At 48.8% G+C, this 25,804-nt stretch overlaps 2 protein-coding genes across 5 annotated transcripts; one reads left to right on the top strand and one right to left on the bottom strand.

Annotated features, from left to right (window-relative positions):
* Positions 1-42: 42 nt before the first annotated feature.
* PHF13 (PHD finger protein 13) lies at positions 43-2,927 on the top strand. Its single transcript, XM_053962608.1, has 4 exons — positions 43-184; positions 586-687; positions 1,330-1,882; positions 2,277-2,927. The coding sequence occupies exons 1-4, from the start codon at positions 146-148 to the stop codon at positions 2,501-2,503; spliced, it is 921 nt and encodes a 306-aa protein (XP_053818583.1). The 5' UTR covers positions 43-145; the 3' UTR covers positions 2,504-2,927.
* A 4,252-nt stretch (positions 2,928-7,179) lies between these two features.
* Positions 7,180-25,617, bottom strand: DNAJC11 (DnaJ heat shock protein family (Hsp40) member C11). Of its 4 annotated transcripts, none has more exons than XM_053962604.1 (16): positions 25,513-25,617; positions 22,188-22,317; positions 20,133-20,206; positions 18,820-18,921; positions 14,674-14,802; positions 13,969-14,091; positions 12,959-13,032; positions 11,865-12,054; positions 11,438-11,523; positions 10,876-10,992; positions 9,785-9,940; positions 9,563-9,632; positions 9,382-9,439; positions 8,609-8,751; positions 8,054-8,183; positions 7,180-7,431 (listed from the first exon to the last, which is right to left on the bottom strand). In XM_053962604.1, the coding sequence occupies exons 1-16, from the start codon at positions 25,582-25,584 to the stop codon at positions 7,406-7,408; spliced, it is 1,680 nt and encodes a 559-aa protein (XP_053818579.1). In that variant the 5' UTR covers positions 25,585-25,617; the 3' UTR covers positions 7,180-7,405. The 4 variants fall into 4 exon arrangements, with proteins under 4 accessions (XP_053818579.1, XP_053818580.1, XP_053818582.1 ...); XM_053962605.1 differs by lacking the exon at positions 25,513-25,617 and adding an exon at positions 25,317-25,491; XM_053962607.1 differs by lacking the exon at positions 25,513-25,617 and adding an exon at positions 25,136-25,310.
* Positions 25,618-25,804: the final 187 nt, after the last annotated feature.

Genomic DNA, 25,804 nt, shown 5'->3' with positions numbered 1-25,804 from the left:
CGCACGCCCGGACTACGGCTCCCGGCGGCCCCGCGCGGGCGGCCGCCCCTTCGCCGCCTCCCGCCGGCACCGAGCCGCTCGCGGTGTCGGCACTGCCCGGCTGCCGCCGCCGCCGTCCCGGCCCCGCCCGCGCCCCCGCCGGGACATGGACTCCGACTCCTGCGCTTCGCCGTTTGCCCCGGAGGTGAGCCGGAGTCCCGGGGGGAAAAAGGAAGGGAAGGGAGAAGCGGGGAGGGAACAGAAGGGGAGGGGGTGCGTGTCCCGCCGCCCAGCCCGGCCCGGCCCGGCCCGGCCCTGTCCGGCCGCCGGTGCCCGCTGCCCGTTCCCCGCCGCGGGGCGGGGGGCCGGGGCCATCTTGTGCCGCCGGGGCGAGGAATGGCGGCGGCGCCGCCCCGCCGTGCCCTCCGCGGGGGAGCTGCCTGGGGGCCCGGTACCGACGCCGGGGGGCGATGGGGGGAGGGGGGCACTGCCCGGTTCCGCCGCTGCGGGGGCGGGGGGGCGGTGCGGGGCGCGGCGGGAGCGGCGGCGCCGCCTCCCACCGGCGGGCCCGGCCCCGCGGCCGCCGCTCACCCCCGCCTCCCGCAGGACTTCTCCCCCGGCTCCCGGCGGCACCGTACCGTGGAGGACTTCAATAAGTTCTGCACCTTCGTCTTGGCGTACGCCGGCTACATCCCGTACCCGCAGGAGGTGAGTTCCACCGGGGGGCACGGGGCGGGGGGGGCCGCGGGCTGGGGGCACGGGGGGCACCGGGCTGGTCTGTCAGACCGGCCGCTCCAGCGGTCACGGCTCCGCGCCGGGCCTGAACAAAAGGGGAACCGCGGCGGCTGGAGGCTCTGGGGACGGGGCGGGTGGTGCCCGGCGTGGGCGGGGTGAAAAACGTCGGATCCGGCATCGCTCTTGCTGCTCCCCGGGAGCTGCCGGAGAAACCTCGGGGTGATGTGCAGGGAGAGCGGGAGCGGCAGCACCTCGAGGGACAGGGCTCAGCGGCTTGGGAACAGAGCACAGTGCCTCAGGGACAGGGCTCAGCTCCCCAGGGGTCAGGGCACAGCACTCTGGGGGACAAGGCACAGTACTTTGGGGACAAGGCTCAGCTCCGAGGGGGACAGGGTACAGTGGCTCAGGGGACAAGGTACAGTGCTTCGGGGACAGGTGACAGTACCTGGGGGAACAGGGGTTCAGCCCGTGGGACAGGGAACACCACTCTAGGGGACAGCACACAGTATCTCAGGGATGGGTCAGAGTGCCCTGGAGGGACAGGGGACAGTGCCTTGTGCCACACATGATTCTGCTCCGAGTCAAACTGTTACCTGCTTCCTCAACATGTTCCAGGAAACGCCGCTGAGGAACAGCCCCAGCCCTCCCAACAGTACTGGAGGCACGATTGACAGTGATAGCTGGGATCCTCGCTTCAATGACACCCCCTCCTCTGTCTCCCTGCCCACCAAGAACAGAAAGAACTTTAGTCAGCTTAAGCGAGCAAAACCGTATGGTTCCCTGTTCCAGCGGGCAAAGGCCAGCAACTTCCTGCCAGAGCGAAAGCAAATCGATAAGATCAGGAAGAAGAAAAAGCTGAAAAGGAGGGAAACAGAGGTGTCTGCAGAGGAGGACTATGAGGAGAAGCTGCTGGATCTGGAGGCAGAGGACTCTTACGCAGAGACACCGATGAGCCCCTCGTCGGAGGGTGACCCTCAGTCTGTGACTGAGCACTGCTCGGTGTGGGACTCTGACACCCCATCCAGCGTCTCCTACCCTGCTGTGACAGCCGAGCAGACAGTGGAGATCCAGAGCGTGGGCAAACGAACGGTCATTCGGCAGGGCAAGCAGGTGGTCTTTCGGGATGAGGATGGCACTGGTGATGATGAGGACATCATGGTGGATTCAGGTGGGTGGCCTGGCTGTCCAAGTGGATTAGCCAGGTGGAAGCAGTGGTTTTACTTTACTTTTAGGCTTTACTTGTAGCCTCAGGATAATGCTGAGGAGCACTGCCTGGGTGGAATTCAGGAGCAGTTGGGTTTTTGGAGGAGGGAGTTGGGTTTGCTCTTTCTGCAATAAACTGCAGAACTGTGAAAAGCTGCAATTTTATAGAAGAAGCATCTCCTCGATTACAGCTTCCTGTGTACTGCTGCGAGTCTCTTCCTGTGCAAGAGAGACCTGAAAAAAGCAGCAAAATGCCTGTCTTTGAAACCCAGGTAGTTAATTTAGCATGAAAGGAGAGAAATTCCTGGTGTGAGAGGCATCAGCCGCTAAAAACGTATCTGTGACATTTGTCTTTGCAGATGACGACTCGTGGGACCTGGTCACTTGCTTCTGCATGAAGCCTTTCGCTGGGCGGCCGATGATCGAGTGCAACGAGTGCCACACTTGGATCCACCTCTCCTGCGCCAAAATCCGCAAGTCGAATGTCCCAGAGATCTACATCTGCCAGAAGTGCCGGGACTCCAAGTTTGACATTCGCCGTTCGAACCGCTCCCGGACGGGCTCGCGCAGGCGCTTTCTGGACTAGGGGGGAGGCACGTGCTGGTGCGCTGCGTGGGCGGGTGAGCTGTGGGTGCCGGCTGGGAGGCCGGGGAGGGCTCCCCTGAACTGCTGCTGCTCAGGCGGGAGGGCTGCCCAGCTGGCCTGTGGCCCAGGAATGAGGAATCGCCGAGCCGCGGGCAGCCGGAGCTGGGAGCGGCCAACTGGGCAGAACTGTGGCGAGAGACTGTCTCGAGGGACAGACGAAGCTCTCTGAGCTCAGTGGAGTTTTGTCCGGTTACGATGACTGGGTGATGTACTATACCTTTGCCAAGTAGGTTTTCTCATCCCATTGGGAAACTGCAAATCTTCTCTGTGCTAGAAAACTCCTCCTCCTCCCAAAGAGGGAGGGGAGGAGGAGGGAGTCTGTGTGAAGAGTCTGAAAAGTAAATGGCCCTGTGTTTTAAATTCAATGTGATATTATACCTGCCCATTTGTCCGTATAGATCAATCTTAGATATGCTAAGACTCCATAGGAGTCAGCCTCAGTGCTACCGGCCTCTGTGTGATCTGCTGCTGCTTCCACGGGCCTCAGCATAGGGGAGTTCTGTCATTTGGCATCATCCAAGTGCAAACGAGACTTGGGGCTCCCTCCTGTGCCAAGGGACAGCGCCCTGGCAGGAAGGAGCAACCCTTTTCCTGGACAAGCAGCGTGGGGGATCAGTGGCATCAGATTCCTTCCTAGAAGGTCTCTTCTTACAGTGTTTTTTTTTTGTGATTTATTTGCATGAACAGCTCAAATGTGTGTATGGGGGGAAACTGCTCCATTTCCTGTCCCTTCATTAACCTCTATGGTGCTGTTTTAAGAAGATGACTCTCCTTTTTCTCAGCCCAGAATTCAAACATGGGCTGTAAAAGGGGCCAAAGGAAATGTAGAACCTGGCAGGTCTGGTTTGGAATTTGATCATGTCCATCCAAGTATGACAGCTGAGTTGATTTTTGCTTTTGCTGTTTGTTTTTTGAAACTGGACTGTAACCAAAAAGCCAGAATCTTTATTCTGTTGGTAGCAATGACACAGATCAAATGCAGGCAATGCAGATACAGGATGAAGTGCAATGAGGATCCGTCTGGTGTGGTGTGGAGAGGAGAGGCCCTGAGGCCCTGGCCAGCACTGCAGACAGGACCTCCTGGGCCTTAACCCATGGGAAATCCCTTCAGGACCACGATGGGAAATCACAGCTCATACACAAGGCCAGGGAGATGCTGGCACTGTTCCTCAATGACCAGACAGATCCACATGGATCACACAAATCGGGTTGATGTTTTGAGGTGTTTCTCTGAAGTTATGCCTGAAGAACAGTGTGTGCTGTGTCCAGTAAGAGGCTCAGAGAAGTGCTGGCTGGCACAGCAGCTGCAGCCACACCAGCAGGATCATGACCCCATGAGTTCTGCAGTCACACAGCGTTGGAGCACTGCCTTGTCTGAGGACTGGCTCACCAGGAGATGCATCCTGGTGATGACTGAGGGTCTTGCTAGCACACAGGTTCAAGTGCCCTCCTTCAGACATTGGCCCCGGGGCTGCCAAAGCCTCAGGCAGCCAAGTACCACAGGGCCCTGGGGCTCCACGGTGTGGGGCAGGGTGACAGAAGTGCACAACAAGCAGCTGTTCTCTCCTGGTTCTTGATAAAAATCTCGTTCCACCAAGCTGTAACCGCTGACTGGGTTCAGAAAACCAGCTTCTGTGAAATCTCTCAACCATGACTGTACTGTGCTGCCTTCAGAAGCTATGTGGAACCACCAAGGAGTTTGCCAAAGACTCGCTCCCAATGGCTGCCTGACTGTCCTTTGCAGCCAGAAAAATAACCAAAGTTCTCCAGTGCTGCCATTTCCCCAGAAATGCTTTGGAAGATCCTGGCCACAACTGCACAAGAGTTGGACCTGGTCTGAAATTCGTATCTCTTGTGTTTACAGCGTGTCTGCAGTTCAACTGGACCTCTGTGGACTGTGTTCCTGAAGCTTTTATGGGAGAAATGGTGCACTGTCAAGTGAACTGGCTCTTTTTCACAGAGGTTCAACACTAATCAGTGTGACTGACTCTTGTTCTGTCCCCTTTTTGGATTTATCCCAGTGGATGGTGTCCAGCACGTTACAATATCAGCAGAGAGAAATAAAAAAGTAACATCTCCATTATTTTAGTTCATCACTTTCAGCCATGTATAATTATAGTTTAATTCAGAACTTTATTTTTTCATTAAAACTTCTAATGAACCATGTTTTTTTCTTACACGTGAGACAAATGAACAATGAGTTTGTTATATTCCAAACTCAGGAGTCTGCTGTTATGATTTATTGGTTTGTGAGCTGTTGTGCCAGGCAATAGGAAGACTTAACACTTGAAGTGCTCTTCCCAAAACAATACACTGAGGTGGGGATAGGAAGAGCTGGCAAGTATGGCCACCTTTCTGTGGAGCAGCTGCTCCTTGCCAGCCTCTGCTTAGAATGTGGGATGTGGTGATGGAGCCCTGGAGGGCTGGGAGGGAGGCACTGCCTAGAGTGGCTGAAGACAGCAGGGACAGCGTGCTGGGCTTGTGCCAGGGGCCTGCTGAAGGGTGCAGTGACTGAGCTGGGGGACAGGGCTCAGGCCAGGATGCCAATGGTGTTGGAGTGCACAGTCCTGGCACCAGGTCCTTGCAGGTCAGAAACAGCCCTGGGGCAGCACTGCACCCCTTAGCAAGGACTGGAGGCTTGGCCAGACAGACCAAGCCCCTGAGAACTCTCTGGGAGCTGTGTTGAAAGAGAACTCCCTCCCTCCCCACCACCGGGCAGCACAGAGGACTCCAAACCACCCAAGAGCTGCTGGAGCCTTGGTGCCACCCTGCAGCTTGTGTATGTGCCACAACCCCACTGGCACTGCTGCTCAGCCAGCTGCTGTCAAAGCAGCAGCCTGAACACCTTGGCAAACTGAAAAGGTAGCTCAACCTTTTGGAAATGGCATTAGGTCACACTGGAAGCTCAGCTCTGCTTGCTTAGAGCTTCTATCTTAATTCTGTTAATTAATTCTGGTAATTTTGAATTATAGAGAGTCATAAAAAGAAGTCCCAGGGGAGTTGTGGATGTAAAATGGCAACTGCTCACAGCAGAATATGGTGGTGAAGGCTGTGGTTCTGCAGTGGGGCTGTTATTACAGTTTTAGCAAAGCTTGGCACTGATAGAAAGCAAGGAAGAAAGGAGGAGGGGGCTGGGGAGACTGACCAAGCATCTGGCTCTCAGGGATGCTCTTGTGCCATGTCCTTGTCTCTACAGGCACTTCTGACCATAACACCTCACACAGTGACATCAAAAAGGAACTGGAGGAGATGTACATTTGTGCCCACTCCCACCCAGCAGAGGTCACTAAGCTGGATGGGATGGAGAGTGCTGTTACCTTTACAAGACCTGCAACCCTTGTTTTCCAGGGGTTTTATCTCAGGAACTTCCTACAGATGAAAAGGGAATGGGAGCTGCATTTCAGCTGAATATAATTTATTGCACATTTTACATTTACTTTGAGATTGACAGAACGCTGGCCATAACTGAAATAAAGCCCTGCACCAGGAACTGGTCACAACTGAGTTTTGGTTTTAATAAAAACAAATGAACACCCCTTCATAATATGACCTTGTTTTTTACAGGGGAAAGCATTTCTTTTGGAAATGTCATTCTCCTGGTGCAGTGACCTGAGCACAAAGAACCACAGCTGCACAGAAGAGGGGCCAGGTCCATGTCAGGAAAGGAGTTATGGCAGGAGTTGTCCAAAGCAACTCTGCACTGCCAAGACATGGATGTTTTCCCCTCTGCTTTCACCCATGAGCAATGAAGGCTGATCTCTAGTTAGCCAGAGCAAAATTAAGATCAAGGAACAGCCACCACGATTCCTTGTCTGTCTGCAAAAGCCTCAGATGTGCTGATGTGCCCAGTGTGTAGCAGATTCTACAAGGTGCTGTTTCCAGCTGCTGTATCACCAGCCCAGGACTGCCCTTCTGCAGGGCAGGGCTTCTAGGCAAGAAAAAGCCAATGGATCTATGCCATAACTGCTGCTTTTCAGAAAGGGCAGATGAGTGTTACATTTTCAGCTCTTTATTCATTTGGCCTCTCTCCTCACTTTGGTATGGTTTACTTTATGAACTACATTTATTTTTGCTAGAAATAAATTAGATGTGAAGAGATAGTCGCAGCATCAGAATCAATTGAAATTAATTGCTGTCCTTCTCCCTCACTTTCCTCTTTTCTGGAAATCCTTGACAATACATGGTTGTGGGTGGCAGAAGAATTAATAAAACTATGATACACTGTGTCCTTGTCTGGAAGAGCAGTGTTGGAAATGAGCATCTGGACAGATGGGTGCTGAAGAGGTCCATGTTACTTCAAAAGGCAAATTCATTCATACTTAAGCACATACTTTTCTTAACAAGTGCATTTCAAACACAGATTTGAGACTGAAACAATCACTGACCTCTCTCCAAAATATTTGCACAGGGGACTTCCAGGAGGTGGCCAGAGAACTGAAATTCCCCTGATGAGAAGGAAGAAGGTGTGTTACCTACCCCAGGAAGTACGTGGAGAAGTGAGAACAACAGGCCTTCGTCCCTGCTGAGTGCCAGGAGAGAGGTGTGAGTGCAGGAACGGGCCGTGGCCAGCTGGGAGCAGGGTGCCCGCTCAGCCCCTCGGCAGAAAGCACTGTGCACTCAGAGTCACGCTGCTTTATTGGGTACCGAGCCACAACTCAGATATTGCCTGGGAGCCGCCTGGAGCAGCAGGGTCTGTCCTTTTGTCCCTAACAGAACCGGCAGGACACCGCCTGCTATACAGACAGTAAAAATAAAAAGAGTCTCTGTTCAAACTCGCAGCGTCCGGGGGAGGTTTTGCAGTTTCCGTTGACCCAGGTACCGTGAGAGATGCGCGTTCCCCGGATTAGCCATCGGCATCGATCCTGTGAGCTGTCAGGGAGAACAAGGAATGGACACACGCTGGAGCCCACCATTGTTCCAAGGAGAGGCAGGAACACTTCTGGCCGCTAATTAGACACAACTCAAATAAGCCTCCAATGCACTTCTGGAAGCTCTGTCAGTTGGATGTGCTGCTCACACTGGGCAGGGAGCTGGTCTAGAGCAAACAAAGGTCTGTGCCCTTGAGCCAACCCACCAGACCCACAGGAGTGCCAGTAAAAGTTGCCACAAGCACTAGTTTCACAGATCTATTCCAGCAGGGAAAATATTTTGGCAGGTAAGATAAATGGGGACAAGAAAGAAATCTGACTCAGGCCTTCATACATTAAATTCAGTCCCCAAATGGCCACCCAGTGCAGCAAACTGCACAGAAGGACACTGGCACCTGTGGGAGGCCTCTCCTTCCAGCCCCAGTTAGAGACACAGACTAGCTGGTACAAACAGCTGCAGAGCTGCTGCTGAGTTCTTCTGGACCTTAGTCCAGAAGCAAGTCATGGCCAGTCCATTCCAATAACCCCAGTTCTGAACCCCAGGTCTGTGTGCTTCACCACAGAGCTGAAGTTGTCTATTACTGATTCCCCAAGGAAGATGCTGGGCAGTCTGTGCTACTTACATTGCTTTGGTATCCTAAGGGCCTCATTGTCAGCTGACATCACTTGGTGCAGAACTCCTCGGAACTGATAAAGCACTTTCAAACTCTTCTCCTCACCCACACAGGGGTCGTAGAAGCCTGGCAGCCCAGCCTTGAATCAGAGGAGGACAGACTGAGCATCAGGGAATGGACTTTCACAGCTCTCCAGCTGGCCAAAAACATTTATTACTGCCAAGGACAAGGTGTCATAAAAAAAACAAAGGAGTTTTGCTGCCAGCAAGTTGAAACACTGGGGAATCATCTCCACAAGTTTTTGGTGCACGAAAGTAAACCAGAGGGTTGGGAAGTTTCTGGTGTACAGCCCCAAGGTCTGTAACACCCACTGTTCCACTGGCACTGGGAGAGGAAGAAACAGAAGTTCCTGGAAGTTTGTAATACTTGGTATGTAAATGGCATCTGTGAATTGATCCAGAGCCACTGGAGAGATCCCCTGGCAGGACACCACATGGTTCAAACAAAATTCTGGGCCACACATTTGAGTCCCTGAATCTGGGCTTTGACAGAACATCTACGTACCTTGGAGGCCTCTGTAAGGATGAGTTTAGAATCCTTCACCAAGCATTGCAGAGGCACAGTCACATCTATAACCTTCACCTTCTCATTCTTCCTGCTGTTGTCGTTAACAAACTTCCCATACCAGGCATTCACTACAATCAGACCTGCATTTCCCAGGAAATCACAACTGTGATGGAAGGCTTCCATTGACAAAAAGACCACCCCAGCATTTTCTCTTGCTTTCAGTGAGATTTAATTCTCCTAGCCTGGACCCACGCTTCCCAAAAAAGAACAACGTTTTTACTTGGGTGCTTGTTATCAACCTTCAGCACTAGAATGGAGTGACAGGACCCTGGTGCCACACTGATGTGACAGTCCAAGTGGATTTCAGTTCATTTTGGAACATTCTATGGAAAATTGCTAGTAACCATAAGAGATGAGATTCCCACTCCGATCTAGGAGCAAACCAAGTAAGGGAGAAATCAGTGAAAGCTGAACTTCAGACTACAACTTTTGCACCTATTTATAGACACACCTCTCTCTGGGGAAGAGGTGAATCCAGACTGTTGTCTTCAGTCTGTTGATCCACTTCACACCTTGTCCCAACATAATATTCTGTGATCCCTCCTAAGCTCAGGCACCTGGAGCTGAGTCATACTGGGGCTCCCCCACTATGTGCTCAGCAGCAACTACACTGCACTTCATCAGGAGTGGGAATGAAGAAAAAACACCTTTGCATTGTTCCTTCTTCTCTCCAAATTTATAGAACAAGTAAATGATATCATAATCTTTACCCATTCTGGCTTCCTCTGCTTCAATTATCCTTCGGACTGACTCCTGCATTAACCGGACCTGTCACGACACAAGTGGCAGAGCAGAAATCACGCAGGGTCAGACACTGTGGCCAAAGGAGAATGGTCCAGAGTGAAAAGAGTTTCCTTTCACTTAGGGGACTGAGTTACAAGAAAGACTCACTGCAGCTTCAGCCTCCTGCTTCTTCTGTAGGATGTCGCTGGCTGTGCTCTCCCGCTGTTTCTCCAGCTCTCTGGCAGAAGGAAAGCAACATCTCATCAGGAATACACGGCTGGGATTCAGGCAGAAACTGGCAGGGTCTGCTTACCCACCCCAATTACAACTGACCCACAGCCTCACACAAATAAGCCCACGTGAGACTTCCTCAGGAATGTGCAAGCTCACCTCTCCTTCTGTGCCCTGAGGTAGGGTTTGATGACCAGCCTGTGCATGGCGAAGTAGATAACGAGAGGTCCCACGGTGGCATAGAACACGGCGCTGGGAAGCAGCTGATCTGTTAGATGGACAGGGAAGAAGTAGGTCTGGCTGGCCCTATTCAGCCTGCAACAAAGAAGAGCAGAGGGACCGTAAGAGGAAAAGCAGAGCTGGATGTGCTTGATGAAGCACACTTAGCAGCAGTGCTTGCTGATGAACCAAGGGGAGCTCAAAATGTGAAAGCCTGATAAACTGAAAAAGCCAACGGCAGAAAAGGCAGCTGACACCAGCCAGAGCCAGACTTTGAAGTAGCAGCTCGTGATAGTACCTGACCATTCTAAAGTTCTTTTTTTAATCTTAGGAGAATTTGCTTGGTCATTAATTTCAACAGAAAAAGGGACAAACATCCTCATGAAAGAAGAGAAAATGCTTCTAGAGAAGGCCTGTGCTTAGAACACTGGCATGGGCCTTCAGGGCAGGTGTACATGAATATTTTTCTGGTGTCTGTAACAATATTTTTTTTAGAAAACATGAGTTTCCTTGGGCCTGAATTCTTTGGGCTCTTCAGCACCCCACCTGTAGCTGGCCCCAATTCAAGTGCACCACAGCACAGGGACACTTAATGAGCTCTGTCCTTCTGTGACCTGCAGCTTGTTAATGGTACAGTCACCTGCACTAGGTTATGGTAATTCCCTAATTCAAGCATTCACTTGTATACAGCATAATACACATGGAATCCATCTCTACTAATATTTTCAGAAATCTTCCATTCACTTACCAGAGTGCTCCAAATGTCACTTTAAGCTGTATTTCAGAATATTATGATGCACACACACACAGACAGGTGGCTCAGGCTGTGAGTCACACTACTGGAAAGCACCCACTGTTTATGATGGGCTTACAGCTTGCATTAGAGTTGAGGGCAGTTGCACCCTCTCCCAGTGATGTATCAATACACCTGTAATGACCTGGGACTGGGACCTTCCCACCTGAATACTGGAAATAGAATCATGGAGGTTATGGTCAGCCTCTGCAATAAAGAGTTGAGATCTTGAACTGACTTGATTTTCAAGGACACTCCTTGAGGAACACCAACGCTGACAGTGGCTCCTAAAACACTGTGTCTGGAGATCTTCCTCTCTGCTCCATACTCCACTATGGTCCCAAAGAAACCCACCCTAGAATGACAGAACCAAGAACTGTTAAGACAGAGAAGACACTTGAATTTCTCTTTACTGAATCCTGTAATTCCCAAAGAAAGTAAAGCATGGAAATACATCTGTTTGCAGCAGATGTTGGCCTCTGGAAGATTCACAGAGTATCTCCAAGGTGAAATGAGACCTTCCAGCTTGCTAAGTAGTAAACAAGAACTTCTGGCTTTCTTATTGGGGATGACACAGAGATATAATACACAAGTATTATAAGTTCCACTTAACTGCAGAGGCACACAGGGCCAAGCCTCCAAGACATTCACTTCAGCCTTTACCAGATTTAAAGAGTGAAAAGCAGGCTCCCAAAGGCCACAGAAGCATTTGGTTTATGTGGAACCTGGAGGCCTACAGCAGCAGGAGAGGACAGAGTCCTCAGGCTGTGAGCAATGCAAATTCCCTCTTGAGCACTTACTTGAGAGAACCTTTCACTCGTGTTTGATCCTCATCCTGAAACTTATGCTGGTAACTGACCATCATGAAAGAATGGGGGATTCCCAGCTGAAACACAAGAGGCACAAACGTATCAGAACATACCCTTGGCCACTGCTGCCCCCCCGTTTCTTTTCTCAACCTTGAAACACAGAACACAAAGCAGTGATTTCCACTTACAACCTCTGCTGTCCGTGTTGTCCTGACCCCGCTCTAAGCTGACCCACGTCACCTATGACAATGCCAAGAGCTGTGCTCTGCCAAACAGCTGGTTACCTATATTAGGTCTATCAGGAGACATACCAACTGCTTCCTTAGCCTCTAATCCCAAGGCAAAATACTGCTGGGACAGGAAGGTGAGGGTGCTCCCTCCCATGGGGCAGGATCCCTGCCCTGCCTGTGGCTCTCACCTGCATGGCCACGGTGAAGTGGCTGGTTTTGGTGTCCCGGACAATACTGGTGTTCATGGCTGACTGGATGCCCCACCGCCACTGCAGGTAGCCCATGGTGTTCTTGTCCAGGTTGCGGGCCAGGACCGTGGTGAGGCCGGGGCGGACCCCGCGGGACGAGAACTGCAGGGCGCAGTTTGTGGTGATGAAACTAGAAAAAAAAAAAGGAAAAATTAGTCAGTGAAAAATTCGTCAGTGCCCAGAGACCATCCTGCAAAAAGCATGATGCTCAAGGCTTTTGGGGAAAAGTAAAAAAAAAAAAAACTAATTGGGACTGCCCTGAGCACAGCAGTGCCCAGGAGAGCAGGCTGTGCCCTGGTTTATTTATTGTCTGTGCCCAAGCACCCAGCCTTCCCCTTCCTGCCCTGTGCAGATAACATCCTGGTCTCTGCAGAACAGCACACTGGGCTGCTGGCACAGAGCAGCCCTGCTACTCAATAATCCTTGAGCATCAGCTCTGAAAACCAGTGCTAAATCACCCTCTGGGGAACAAGAATCCTGTACAAGCTCTAAGGAATGGCAGATCCACTAAATTTGAAAATGTAAACAGAAGGAATCTATCTACACGAGCTCCTATGATGCTCTCACGTGTGGTTCCAATCACAGGCCTTAGCTTGTATTCTCCTTTGCAAACTGAGACTTCATTTGTGAACAGACATGACACTAGTGGCAAATTTGGCATTATTTTCCTAAAATATGATGCATCATCTCCTGTTTTGCTGTCAGAAACTCCCTCTCACACATGGAAACCTCAGAAGAGTTCCCCATTTTTCGTTCTGTTCCCAGAGCAAACTTTTGTTGCTCTGCCTCAGTTATGATGAGTCATGACAAAATCAAGTACAAATCTAAGGATGCGGAACACAGACCTTCCTTAAACTGGAAATATGAAAAGGGAGGGCACCAACACCCAGAAAGAATGCAGGCATTTTGACAATATAAGTATGACCTTAAGTGTAAAGTGAAAGGACAGAAAATGAATCCAAAATTAATGTGGAAGAGAATTCAAGTAATTTAGCTCCTTATTGTGGAATATTAACCATTTTTCTAATATTTACCATCTTGGTGTAAGATTACGAAATATCTTCAGCCCAAAGAGAGGTCCATGAAGGTCTCCAGCTCCAAACTCCAACTGTTGGAACACATAGTGCCAGAGTATTAGAAGAAAACATCCTTTACAATAGTGACAAAGTATGTCATAAGCACCATTTTCATCACAGCTGTTTTACACATCTGAGTAACATTTACCACCTCTTTCAGCACCCTCCCTTTTCTTCAGCTTTGCATTCAGAAGGAGAAAAGGTTGAGTTGGACCTCATGGGTAAAACAAAGCCAGTTTTGTAAAGCTACAGGTGACTGCTACTGGCACCTGCTTTGGTCACTCCAGGGAATGTGGAGAATACTCCCACAAAAATCCTGATGCAATCAGGAAATCTCTGCCCTCACAAGATCCTGATGCAAATCAAAAACCTCCAGTGTGTGCATCTCAAACAAGAGGAAGACTCCCACTCTCCCAAGCTGAGGAAGCAGGCTAGCAGGAGCTCATGTGCAAGAAGGAAGGCACAGGCAGCTTCCAGCTATACCAGTGATGCCACGAGCACCTCAAGCACAGCCCAGCTTGCAGGTGCAACATGGGACCTTCCAGCTGCTCAGACCAGATCTGCTGGGGTGGGGGGGGTCAAACTATTTCCCCCATAACTTCTTCCCATGCAAGCAAAGCAGTTTTGGAAGAAAAGGCCAACTACTACACTGCCCTAAAAGGCCTGCTCGCAGCACTGTGCCTTCAGACAGAGCAATCAGAAAGACTAGAGAGAAAGACTAGGTAACAATTCTGTCTGCACAGGTGAAGTCCAAATTGCATGGCCAAATGGAGAGAGGGGAAAAATAAGAAAAAAACAAGGTTTAGTATTCCCTTTGTCTCAAGTTCCTTTAAGAATTCATTTTTCTACATTTTACAGAACATAGAAAATGGGAGATGAACCACAGCTAAAGTTCCACCCCCCCCCAAAAAAAATAGAACACCATGTAATAGATTGAATATAAAACTGCATAACAGGTGTACTCTTACCTCTCCCCATCCCTTGGCAGATGTCACTCGTCTCAGTGCAAGATTAATTGATCCCCCTCCATTCCCATTCTGGGTGGAAAGGTTACCAGACAGTATTGCTGTATCTGTTGAAGTCAGGGGTGCCTGAAAAAGGAATATATTGTTTCAAGTATCTCTGATCCCATTTCACACATTTAGTGCATGTTCTGCAAGGACATAATCACCACTGCAGAGTTTAAATGGTTTTGTAGTCAAACATCAAGCATGGCAAAAAGTCAGATAATTCTTACAGTACCAGACACTTTTGACAATGTAATGTACCACCTTGAAGTCCTGACCTTGAGCTGTAAACCATTCTCATCTCTCTAGCAGACTAAATTTCTACAGCTCTCTGAAAGAGGAAATGCTTCCCATCCTTTTCCTTATGCACATCCTCAGGACTGGGTGCCATTTGCTTTCATCCACTGAACACATTCCATTCAGTGAGAACTGGGCACTGGGCATCTCCACTGCCAGGAGGGCAGGACCACTGCAGCCCACAGACTGGTTGCCCAAAGGCTACAGAGCCAACCCACCATTCTGCTGGCCCCAGGCTGCCTCTTCCCACCTGTGCTGGCCACCGTGTCCCCCCCAAATCCTGCTGAGAGCCAGGAGCAGTGTGTTCTGTGTTCTGAGGTGCAGCATTCACTCACGCCCCGCTCGCACAGCAGCGTTCACCCCCCTCACCTCGATGGACTGGGATATGTGCATTTTGTTTATCTCAATCTGGGGAAAGCTGCTCCCAGGCACATCTTCATACTCCTCGTCATAGCGATCAAACAGGTCAGTGGCATCTATTCCCACACTAATTGTTCCCTGAGGGATGACAAGTGAAACAGGCATTTAGCATTAGCAAACATCTGGCATATGCAGAACAAGTGGCTGAACCATCCCGGTGTATGATTACATTTTTGTGCAGATTTCCAATGTTCTGCAATTACTTTTACCACTCTATAATGCATTTCCTAATGCACAAGACAGAAGTGAATGATTACAATGTTTCAAAGCAGCAGTATAAATCATCAAACAGACTGGAGAAAAGGGAGTTTTTCGGTACAAACTCAATCCCAGGAGGTCATTTTTCTATTGTGACACATTAAAGAAGCAGGTAGAACACCTTTACACAGCACGTTTCTTCTTTCCCCACAATTGACTGTGCTCTGTCAGTATTTAAAAGTTGAAGTAATATATTCTAGAAATTGATTTTCTTCAATGGAACTTGGTCAGAAAACCTCTACAGGCTTCTTCTTATGAGTTACCTAAACCGACTTAGTACTGAACTGATCATTCACTTGCAATTGACCTTGTTAGTAAAATATTTTGATTTCTTTTTCTAGTTTATATTTTGTGATCAGAAGGAAGATTTGACAAAGACATACTTTTAGCAAGTGGTAAGTATTTCCTTTCTCAGACCATAGAAAAACTTATTCCTACAAAAAACTAGGCCACAGCACAATAGTCTGGCTACCTGCTGCTGTGCTCCCTCAGACTAACTGCAGGAGTGTGTATCTTTGAAAAGAGCACAATTAGGTACTTGTCTGGGTCATATAACTTCAAGAGGCTTTGAAAACCTTCCCTATGGACCCATCTGACAGCATCCCAGCTCCTATAAAACATATGGATTGCAATAAAACCCCCCCTCTGTGCACAAGCACAGACTGAACTCTGAGCAGTTTGTATATGGAAACTCAATAGCTCGGTAGCTACAAACCCCACCCACACTAAGGCCAAGCATAGCTGGAATAAATCCTTATTTCAGTCTGAGGGAGCATTTTTCCTTGATCTAATCAAATGCTGGACTGTAAATAAAGGAAAAATTGCAGAGTCTGACAGGACTGGAACCTTTTCTCTGCCTGGGCTCCCAGGCTATCTATTTGCTGTGGAGATTCCCAACCTCTTCTCAGTGTTTATTTTCTGATTACTTATGAAGCAAAAATTGGATAAATATTTTAAAACTGAAAGGTGTGGTTATTTCCAGTTGAATCCTGCAAGAGGGGCTGTGCCCCAGCTGTTTACTAACCACCCTTGGCAGCTGGTGAATTTCAGAACAATTACATTCATTGTGCTGCGTGGTGGTGGCACCAACAACCAGCTTCTGCACTTTCAGGAACTATCTGCAAAGTCACCTTCAAGTGACTCCAGATCCTACAGCTTCTCCAGTTTCAGTCCTCTCCTATGCCATGCTGTTCCTTGAAACGAGGCCAAAAGAACAGGGAAGCAATGGAAAACCTCTAACCACCCTGGAAGGGTGCAGTCCTGTGCTAGCAAACATTTGGAGACAATCTTACTGGTGCCACAATGATGCACCCTTTGGAAAGATGCACCAAGATCCACATGCATTCCTGAATTTCATTGCACCTCCTTTCTCTAAAACACACTCAAAATGCTAGGATTTCCTTTTTCACGTGTATGAATTGTACAGCAAATACTCCTCCCAAGGAAAAATGGAAAACACCTGAACCTCTCCATGAAAATCCACAAGATCTGTTCAGAGAAAAGGAGTGTCTCCCCTTCCCTAGCAGAGCTCCTACTCTTCTGCCTTTCCCTGAGGTGAGAGGTGGACCCTGGGCAGACCCTCCACCTCCTGCCAAGCAGGTGAAGTCACCCTCGGAGATCTGTGGATCCTGGCAAGGAAACTGGTTCAGGCACAAGCACAGGAAAAGCAGCAGATGGTAAAGTTAAAAATATTCCCAGAGAACGAGAGCACCCCTCTGCTGCCGGATAATGGAGGGGACTGCTGCTGCTCCCAGCTCCCATCAGCCACCTGCTCCGACCATGGAGGAGCCCTCCCCGAGGGAAGGGCAGCGGGAGAGAGCTGTAAGGCCTGCTCAGGAGTCAGTGGTGCCCACACTGTGCCCACGCTCGGCAGGGCAGGAAGCACGAGTGGCACTATGGAACCATCAGAGCTGGGATTAGCTTTGAAAATCACCTTTATTTGCCAGCCCGTGAATACTGAATTGTAGATCTGCCAGAGGAAAATATACTTCCTCCTTACTTTTTACTTAGGGATTTACCTTTAGGAAGGTGATACCTGGAAGTTGTGCCAGGCTTTGCCTTGAGGGACCTGTGTTCCTTACATGTTGACCTTCCGCAGCAGGAAAATAACTGGATTTAATTTCTCCTAACAGGAAGCGGTTCTTCTTAAACCTAGTAATGAACTTTTCAACCCTTCTGCGCATCTTTGAAAGCAAAAACAAAGCTCTAAAAGCAAATAGGAGACTCAATTTCAACTCTCCAAATTGCCTACATCTGGTTATTGCTCAACATTTCTGGTTAAAATGCTTTATTTTTGTGAAACTGTTTTACAGAGCCGACAAAATGTTGGAAATTTTAAAATAACTTGTGCTCGTGTATGAAATGATCACAGCTGTGCTCCCCAATTCCACGGGAACACTGCCTGGAGAGGCATTTCCATCGGCTGCCAGCCTGCAATTGCTGTAAACACCCAGATGGCTAATTTTATCCCAGGACACAGGCTGAGGCTCACAGTGCAGCTCGCAGCCACGGCGAGGCGCCCAGGGAAAATGTCACATTCCTGAAGCAGGGAGCAGCAGAGTGGGAGATAACCATGCTCCTTTCCAAAAACATCTCTCTGACCCCACTCACCTGCACCTCCAGCAGGGATAGTTTGCCCTGCCTGGCTTGTGGCACACAGAAATCTCTTCCTGCCCTGGAATAAAGCTGTCAGCAGATACTCACACAACACTTTATGCTTGTTTACCCTTCCAGTACAAACCAGTTCTTAGTGTCTATGCACTACCCACAGCCTGGAGATCTGTACAGCCCAATTGCTTTGCTAAGAGCATGCAGATCCAAAGCTAGTGCCAAGGTGAATGTCTCAAAATATTGCAACTCCACTTAGATGGATGTTTTCCTTAAGATTCAGTCCTAAGCAACACTGCAATCCTAATCTGTCCACTCAGAAGACATTGTGATTTTACACTAATATATGAATTCATTTAGTTAATAGTAGATGCAGCTCTTGGATAATGTTAATCACTGCATAAGTACCAAGATTTTTGGGATTCAACAAGCTTTGAAACTTCAGTCAGGGACCATCCTGACAAACCCCAGGTTTGCCTCACACACTCATCAAGCCAAGAGCCAGCAAAGACACTGCAAGTCTGAGCTATGGATACCCTGGCCACTTGCCATGTCCATCTTCCTCTGCCATCCCAATGGTATTCCTGAGCACCTCTGACCAGCCAAAGTTAGCTGAGGTGAGTCACTCGGGGTCAGAGTCTGCTGCTCAAACAGACTGAGATGGGAACAGCATCCAGGATGATTCTCATCCTGAGGGCACGGTCATGCTTTCCAAAATCAGGCACTAACTACAACACTGGCAGACCCTCAACCCTGTTCAGATTGACTTTGCTCACTGTGCTGCTGCCCAGCTGGCTTAGTGATGCCTCAGATTTGTTGCTGGTTTCAAGGTGCATTTGAATAGCTCCCTGCATTGTTGTGACACTGCAGTAATGCCAAAGGGAAAACCTGTCAGGTAACTGCAGTGAGTTACATTTTATTTAGTAAACTTGGAAAGAAATCATAAATATTTCAGTGTTAGATCTATTTTCTGAAAATTGCTGAAAAACGTATTTTGTCTCAACATGTTTCGCTAAGAAAAGAAGAATATTCAGTAGGGGATTGTTCAAAGAATGAGCTGTTTCACCCTATATTATGCAGAGAAACTGCATATGCAAAAGACAAAGTCATGCAGCAAGTGTAGACACCTGAGGGGCTCTTTCCTACAGGCCCTCACCTAGGCTCAGCACACCCTGCACACGGGTGATAATTACAGACCACTCTTGAGGCCAGGATTAAGTCTTTGCTTACCTTTGGATTAGTTCGCTGCTGCAGTCTCCTCTCTTCCCTCTCTCTCTGCAAACGCTCAAATTCTTCCCTGATTTCAGCTGCAGTTCTCTTTCGTTCCACAACCTGCTCAAAAAGAAATGAAAACCAAACAATTACCAGACAGAGGCTGCTCAGGGCATTGCAGTGCTGGGGGGTCAGGATGGATGCAGGATACACTAACACACTGCCCTGCTGCTGAAAGCCACCCTGCACCAATTTCAATAGTCAGAGCTTGGAATGAAGCACCCGGGCCAGATCAAAGGGCAGGCATGAGAGAAAACCCCATGCCTTGAGAGAAAGGAAAATGGTTTTGTTATTTCCATTCCCTTGACAAAACCAGGGCAAAGAGCTGTCCAAGCACAACTACAAGACACTGCAGTGCAGTTGTTACCCTCAGCGATCCATTAGCTGCTCTACCAGGTGTGGACACAAAAATGAAAATAACTGAAAGTCTCTGGCCTGAGGTAAATTGATTCTGTGAGAGTTGTGTGATTTTAGGCTATGCTGGTTCACAGCTGCTTACCTGACATGGGGCAGGGAATGAGGGTTTTATACAGGCCCAGTTTTGGAATGGATAGAAAGAGTATTGGATTTGGCTCTTCAAAATAAGATCAAGTCTGCCAAAAGCAGTTAAAAAAATCTGTTTTTCAAAGCATCTGCTACAACCTGGATCTGCTCCACATTTCTAGCAACTGACTCCAAGTTTGACCTTGGTGCTGACCTGGCCCAATACCACAGGATTCTGCTTCAAGCAGCATAGTGCAATCAACTAGGGCTGGCAGAGGCCAGCAAGGGACTCAAGAGCTGGACAGACATGAACGGACAAGTTCTGTTTCCAAGCCCATAAAATCCAACTAAAACTAAACCTAAACGAAAACACAAAAAAACCCCACTCCACCCCACTCCAAAAAGCCCAGGAAGAAAAAGTAATTTCAAACTCAGAAGCTAGTTGATGCTGAAAAAAAACAAGTTTTGGATGAAAAAGAGGGACTAGATGGACAATAATGACACATTTGTCTCAGATAAAGATGTTGCCTGTCATGGTAATATCCTTCCAGGGAACTCTGAATGTCAGGTTTATTGTTCTCTTGTCAAGTGCAAAACCAAAGGGTTCTTTGAGAATCCATCATGGTGTTCCAGCAGGGACAGAGAGAGACAGAAATAACTAACCAAGGATGCCTTCAAACCAACAGGCATTTATTACCAGCCAGGTGTCAGTGCAGCTGATAGAACAATGGCAGATAAAGGTGGGCTTAGTCAAGGCCACTGGCCACAACATGCTCAATTTCTCTCACCTCCCAGCCTTCCATCTCCAGTCCTCTCCTCCCATATATGTCATAGATGGCTCTGGTCTGTGGATCACTAAGCACTGTAAATTAAAACCAAAAGAGAGGAGAGAACTCAGTTTTTGGTCTTCTCCTCAGATTTCAGACCAAAACACTCAAGATATTTGGAATTCAAGCACAGATCTAGAAACATCTCGTTCTACAGTTGCACATTAACCCTTCTGATGCATCCACGTGCTTTACTGAAAAGACATACTGACTTTTCCCTGCAACAAATCCAATTCCTTTCATCTTCTTTTCCTAAAACAAGAGACATGCACCTAAGTGAATGTGCAGGGTGCGTTTCTAACACTGCTTTCTTTGAAGGTGACACAAGCCCTCTAACATACATGGAGATTAGGAAAAATTGGCCAGAGCAGTCCCTGGAATTGCCATCCAGCTCTGTCTGGCTTTCAAAGCTCTGTGGTGTTTCCTTTGATCTTCCTCACCAGCCAAGTCCACTGATCCTTTCCCACCTAGTCCCCACACATGGTACATGCCAAGCACCAACAAACCAATTTCCACGAGGCAGTTCACACCTTGCCAAGCATCAATAAGGGGTAATGGCAAAGGTGTGTGTGTAGAATCTTAACCTCCCAAAATGCCACCCAACAAATGGACAACACAAAATACAACAGCAGACTGCAGGATAGTTACTTTAGAAAAAGACTAGGCACAGGATTAGGAAGAGTCTCTAAAGGGTAAGGCATATTTAAATGCATAAGTTCCTATAACACACTTTTATGTAGGAAAAATAAATTTAAAAATCACTGCTATTTCCTCCTCCAGGGTTCTAAGACCAGCTTTATCATTATCATGTATTTCTTGAGACTGTGGGAAAACTGATGTGTCCCCAGGGAGCTGGGGGAGTATAGTAAGGCAAAAAGAGACTTATATTGGTAATTGAGTTTTGGTCTGAACTAGTGGAATATTACTGGACTTGCTAAATGTCACAGGCAGACATTGTTTTTTTATGAATTCTGATAAAATGAATCTTTTGTTGTGTGATACTAAGAGATGGAAGAGGAGAAAAAGAAAATAGAGAGGAGGTGGAGTGGCTCATTTCCAAGATGTCAAAATTTTTGCTCACTACGCTCACATTTGGTACTAAACGAGCATCAATTTCCATGTTCATTGCAAGGCAGAGCCAAGAGCAGCCAGAAATTTCAAAGGGAAACTGCTGCCTCTAATGTAAGGCCACTCACCATACTAAAATGAAATTACTGAAGCATTATGAGTTTTTGTTCTGCACATCATCAAGGTCAGACTTTCCCTGCTCTCCCAGCAAAAGCTTCCACATGTCCTAACACCTAACCTAGGGACAACAGGAAAGACTCCACACATGTTCAAGTCCAACTGGAAGGAACAAATGCTTATCAGTCAAAACTAGGGGTGTAAAAAATATTCACTCATCTTTGAGGTTGAATGGAGGAATATTTATTCAGCATTTTGCTTTAGTTTCTCTTTAGCTCCAGGACTGGGTGCACCAGGTTTGTAACATGGATGACTCCTACCAGCTTCTAAACCACCTGCACTCCAGGTGCAACTTGCACACCAGGATTAAAGTAAATTTCAGTTGAATTCAGAGTATTTGAAAAGGGCTTTGGCACAAGAATAAACTAACTGCTATGAATCAGTTGTCCTCCTCTCAGTCAGAGCATACAGAAGAACTTGCTGGAAATAGAGACCAAAGCCAGGTGACAGGGAACAGAACCCAGGGATGCAGTAGTTCATCAGTACAATAAGAAATTATCTATCTGAAGCTTTTCAGTCTTTATTCTCCTATGGAAGAGGTCTTCAGAAGTAAGGGAAGTGATGAGAAGATCATTTACAACATGCAGGAGGTAAGACAGACACTCCACATCTCATTCCCTGCAGCGTTTATATGGCATTTCTCCTCTGACATATGGTACAGAAGCAGGAAACAGCATTGGTAAGTATCAGCACATTTAATTATTACTTTCCCAAAAGCATGAAGACACAGCTCTCCCAGGACCCCTCTGCAAAGCTCAGCCTCCCCCTGACCTTCATAGGCTTGGTGGACAAGGTTGAAGAGCCGCTCAGCCTGGGTTTTGAGCTCGGGGTCGCGGTGCTTGTCGGGGTGGTACAGCATGCACAGCCGGCGGTACGCGGCCTTCAGCTCCTCCTGGGAGGCCTGTGGAAACCACCAAAAACGAACTCAAGGACAGCCACTGCCATTTCCAAAAGGCCACTCTCAAATCAGTCCTGAAAGGCAAGTCAGTCAGCTGTTACACTGCACTACTTTGGCCCAAAATCAAGAACGGATTATTGCTCCACCACGTAAGTTAATAAAATATTCAATTATCACATCAGGATTGTCCACTCTATCTGTAGTGCAACAAGGGACCTCAATAGCTCATCAGTGTTTACCCAGGTACAAAAAATGATATAAAAACCCCACCATCCGTGTTCAGACTTTAGCTGTATCAGGCAACTACTACCCCCTCCCAATCAGAAGAGCAAGAAAAAGCAAAGTCATCTCAGATAAAAATACATAAATCCAGAGATGTACAACAAATTATACTCATCTTTCAATCTTAACCCTCAAGAGGACACTGCAACTATCTAAAAGCACAGACTTTCCACAGCTGTAAAGGTAGGAAATGTAAACCCATGGCTCTGCTGTCATCCCAGCACTTCCCTTGTGCTCCCCAGTAGCCCATTCTGCTCCCCAGCAGGGTCTGTGTTGTGCTGTGAAGAAGGCAGGTGCATCACCTGTCCACAAAGCCACAGACAGATAACCATGAGAAGAGTGTGCCACCCAAGGCATCGAGAACAAACCTTGTCCTTTACTGCAACCACTCTGGGACCTCAGATGGGACCTGACCTCGTTCCAAGGACATGGATGGCTCTTTCAGAATCAAGAGGGAAACACCCCTGCTCCTTCCATTATCATCTCCCAGCAATGTTATTTTTGGACTCTAGAGAGTCTCCATAATCTCCCCTCTCTCACCTCACCCTGCTACATCCCTTGCATTGCAGTTCCTGCCCATTCCTTAGAGATTGCTTACCACCTATTTTTCAGAAGTGCAGTTGCTAAAATCAACCAGAACTTCCCCCAGGCAGAGCTTGAAAGAGCCCAACCATCCAGTTCCCAAACTGTCCAGGCAAGAAACAGTTCCTGGGCACAGGAAACCATTCCAGGAGGAACATCCAGAGTAAAATAACCAAAACCTGATGGTCCAGGCTGTCCCCAGGGGCTGCCACAGTCAAGACCCAGTGCAGTCAGTGAGGAGTGGATTTACAGACACAGATTCCATTTACTGTTAACACCTTTCAAGAAGCAAAGCTGTCACAGGTTCCTAGCTTTCACTGGGGAAATAAAGTTCCTAAAAGGTAATTTCTTGAAGTGACATCTTTTTTACCCACTTGTGGCAAGGAGGGTTTCCATCACAGAAACACACTCGCTTGTGTCACAATGCCAAGAATCCGTTTGGATTTGAGGACAGCTCAGAATGTTTTTTCTGCATGTTTGTATTGTTGTTTGTCAATGTTTTAAAATGATGCAGCAAAAGGGGAGGTGCCAAATTTGCTGGTCCTAAGACAGTAAGGACAGCTACAATTAGTTTTTTTCTTTTTACTACCTTGTGCTTTCTCGGATATCAAATTTAAACTGGACTGGGAAGGCAGGGGAACATATAGGCCCAAAATGGCATTTTAAAATCAAATTAATGATAAATGGTTTAATGTGCTATTGATTATATAATAGGAATGAGCAGGTTCATTTTTCATAAATGCCATGTTCAATAAAATGTTAGATTGGGCATTTCATCATCACTGAGTAGTTTGGGTCATTGGTTCAATATTCCATGAGCAACAGCCTCTTCAAAACCACTAAAGAAACCCTGACATCATTTTTAGACTGCCAGGAAATGCAGTCACAAATAATTGCACGTAAGTTACATTTTTATTACCAAAACTCTGGTCAACATTAAAAGGCCTCATTTAAGGTCTCAAACACAGCACCACGTTTTTAGCAGACTAATATGTCTAAAAGATGAACCATTCACACACACACACAGAGCAACTCCTGCTCACAGGATCCTGCCTCCATGGGGTCACTGCAGCTCCAAGCTCAGCTGCCACATCACCCTGTGCTCAGCATCCAGACATGCTGTTCACCACATCCACTGCAGGACAGCACTGCTCAAGGTAATTAGCAAGGGGCAATTAACAGAGCACCTGCTCCTCTCTGTGGGAATTACTCCCTTGCTGACCCCTCTAATTCAGTTTCCAGCTCCCTGCTGTACAAAACCTGAATGTCCTGCTCTGGAAGCCTGGCTAAGTTAACCATTAAACTTTCCCCAGCAGTCACAACCCTTGCGTGGTTCCCACCTCTCTGCTTTAACCTCTGCACGCAGCTGACGTTTTGGAGGGGAATTACGAAAGCTCCCAAGGAATGTGCAAGCATGGCCCTGCCGGCTTTGAACCAGATGAGGGCTTGAATTTTTTTTTAAAAGGAGCTGAGCATCAGGGAGTTCTGCAAACAGTGTGACCATCACACGCTGTTCCTTCGGGAACGCAGCAGATTCCTACACACGAGGAACAGGAGACTGTCCCCGCAGCTCGGGGACTGACAGGAGTCCCAGAGGGAATTCTTCCAAGCTATCAGACTGAATCGCTTCCAAGTCTGGATATCCTATTGCACGCAGTAGTGGCGGTTCAGTACGAGCCTTGTCCAGCTACAACTGCCACACCCAGGCTGATGGACTTGAAGGGCTTTTTATACATATTTATGCACACACACATATATGTAACAGATCTACACTGCAGTTGCTCTTGCTGAAACAAACTACAGCACAGTTCCTACATCCAGATCTCTGTAGATCTGCCTAATAATTACTACAAAAAGCGCGGTTATCTCCCAATAAGTTCCAAACTATTCCACTGAAACAAACCTGCACGGATTAGTATCCGTCTAGTCTTAAAAGCGAAATCAAGGATTCTCGAACCTCCTTTTTTTTCTGGCGGAAAAACCCCGGGTGTTTCCAAACTGGAAACGCTCGAGAAGCCTCCACAGCCGTGCCCGAGGGGGCGCGGGCGTGCCCCGCGTGCGCGGAGTTGCATCAGGAGCGCCCGAACCGCCGCAATTCGGAGCAAACCACGCATTTCTCGGCCTCGGCGGGCGCTCACCCTTCTCACTCAACCGGGAGCCCCGCGGCGCGGGCCGAGCTCTCCCGCCCCGCCGCCGACAGCAGCCGCAGCCCGGCCCGGGCGGAGGACACGCCGCAGGGGCGCCGCTCCCGCCGGACGCACACGAGGGTCTGGTGTGGTCTCCTCTCGCCTCACCCCGTCCCGCCCGGCCCCGCCCGGCCCCGCGCGGCCGCACCTCGCGGCGCACGTTGAGCAGCCCGTAGTAGTCCTCGTTGTCCGGCGCCTCCTCGCCCAAGGCCGCCGCCATCGTCCCGACCTCTCACCCCGCGCCGCGCGCCGCGGCACCCCCTGGCGGCCCGGCGGTCCGACCGCCCGCCCGCGCACGCGCGCGGGCACCGCCCCCCCCCCCCCCGCCCCCGCTCCCTTCCCCGCGCTCGCGCAGGCCGGGCGCGTGCGCGTGCGTGAGCGCGGCGCGCGAGCCGGGAGGCGGTGGCGGCGGCGGCGGCGGCGGCGAGGGGTGAGTGAGG

This window comes from Vidua chalybeata, chromosome 22, assembly GCF_026979565.1.
Source record: "Vidua chalybeata isolate OUT-0048 chromosome 22, bVidCha1 merged haplotype, whole genome shotgun sequence".
Taxonomy (NCBI): domain Eukaryota; kingdom Metazoa; phylum Chordata; class Aves; order Passeriformes; family Viduidae; genus Vidua; species Vidua chalybeata.
Note: the sequence above shows the minus strand (reverse complement) of the source record. Positions and strands in the feature narration are given on the sequence as shown.

What these genes read in the sequence shown, in the direction of transcription:
- DNAJC11 (XM_053962604.1), bottom strand. Translation starts at nt 25,584, where the DNA reads ATGGCGGCGGCCTTGGGCGAGGAGGCGCCGGACAACGAGGACTACTAC. An exon ending in CGTAATCTTACACCAAGATG is followed by an intron (nt 12,055 to 12,958) that starts GTAAATATTAGA and finishes TTTTTTTTCTAG; the next exon opens with TTTCATCACCACAAACTGCG. An exon ending in CTCAGGGCACAGAAGGAGAG is followed by an intron (nt 9,633 to 9,784) that starts GTGAGCTTGCAC and finishes TCCTTCTGCCAG; the next exon opens with AGAGCTGGAGAAACAGCGGG.
- PHF13 (XM_053962608.1), top strand. Translation starts at nt 146, where the DNA reads ATGGACTCCGACTCCTGCGCTTCGCCGTTTGCCCCGGAG. An exon ending in ACATCCCGTACCCGCAGGAG is followed by an intron (nt 688 to 1,329) that starts GTGAGTTCCACC and finishes AACATGTTCCAG; the next exon opens with GAAACGCCGCTGAGGAACAG. An exon ending in GGACATCATGGTGGATTCAG is followed by an intron (nt 1,883 to 2,276) that starts GTGGGTGGCCTG and finishes TTGTCTTTGCAG; the next exon opens with ATGACGACTCGTGGGACCTG.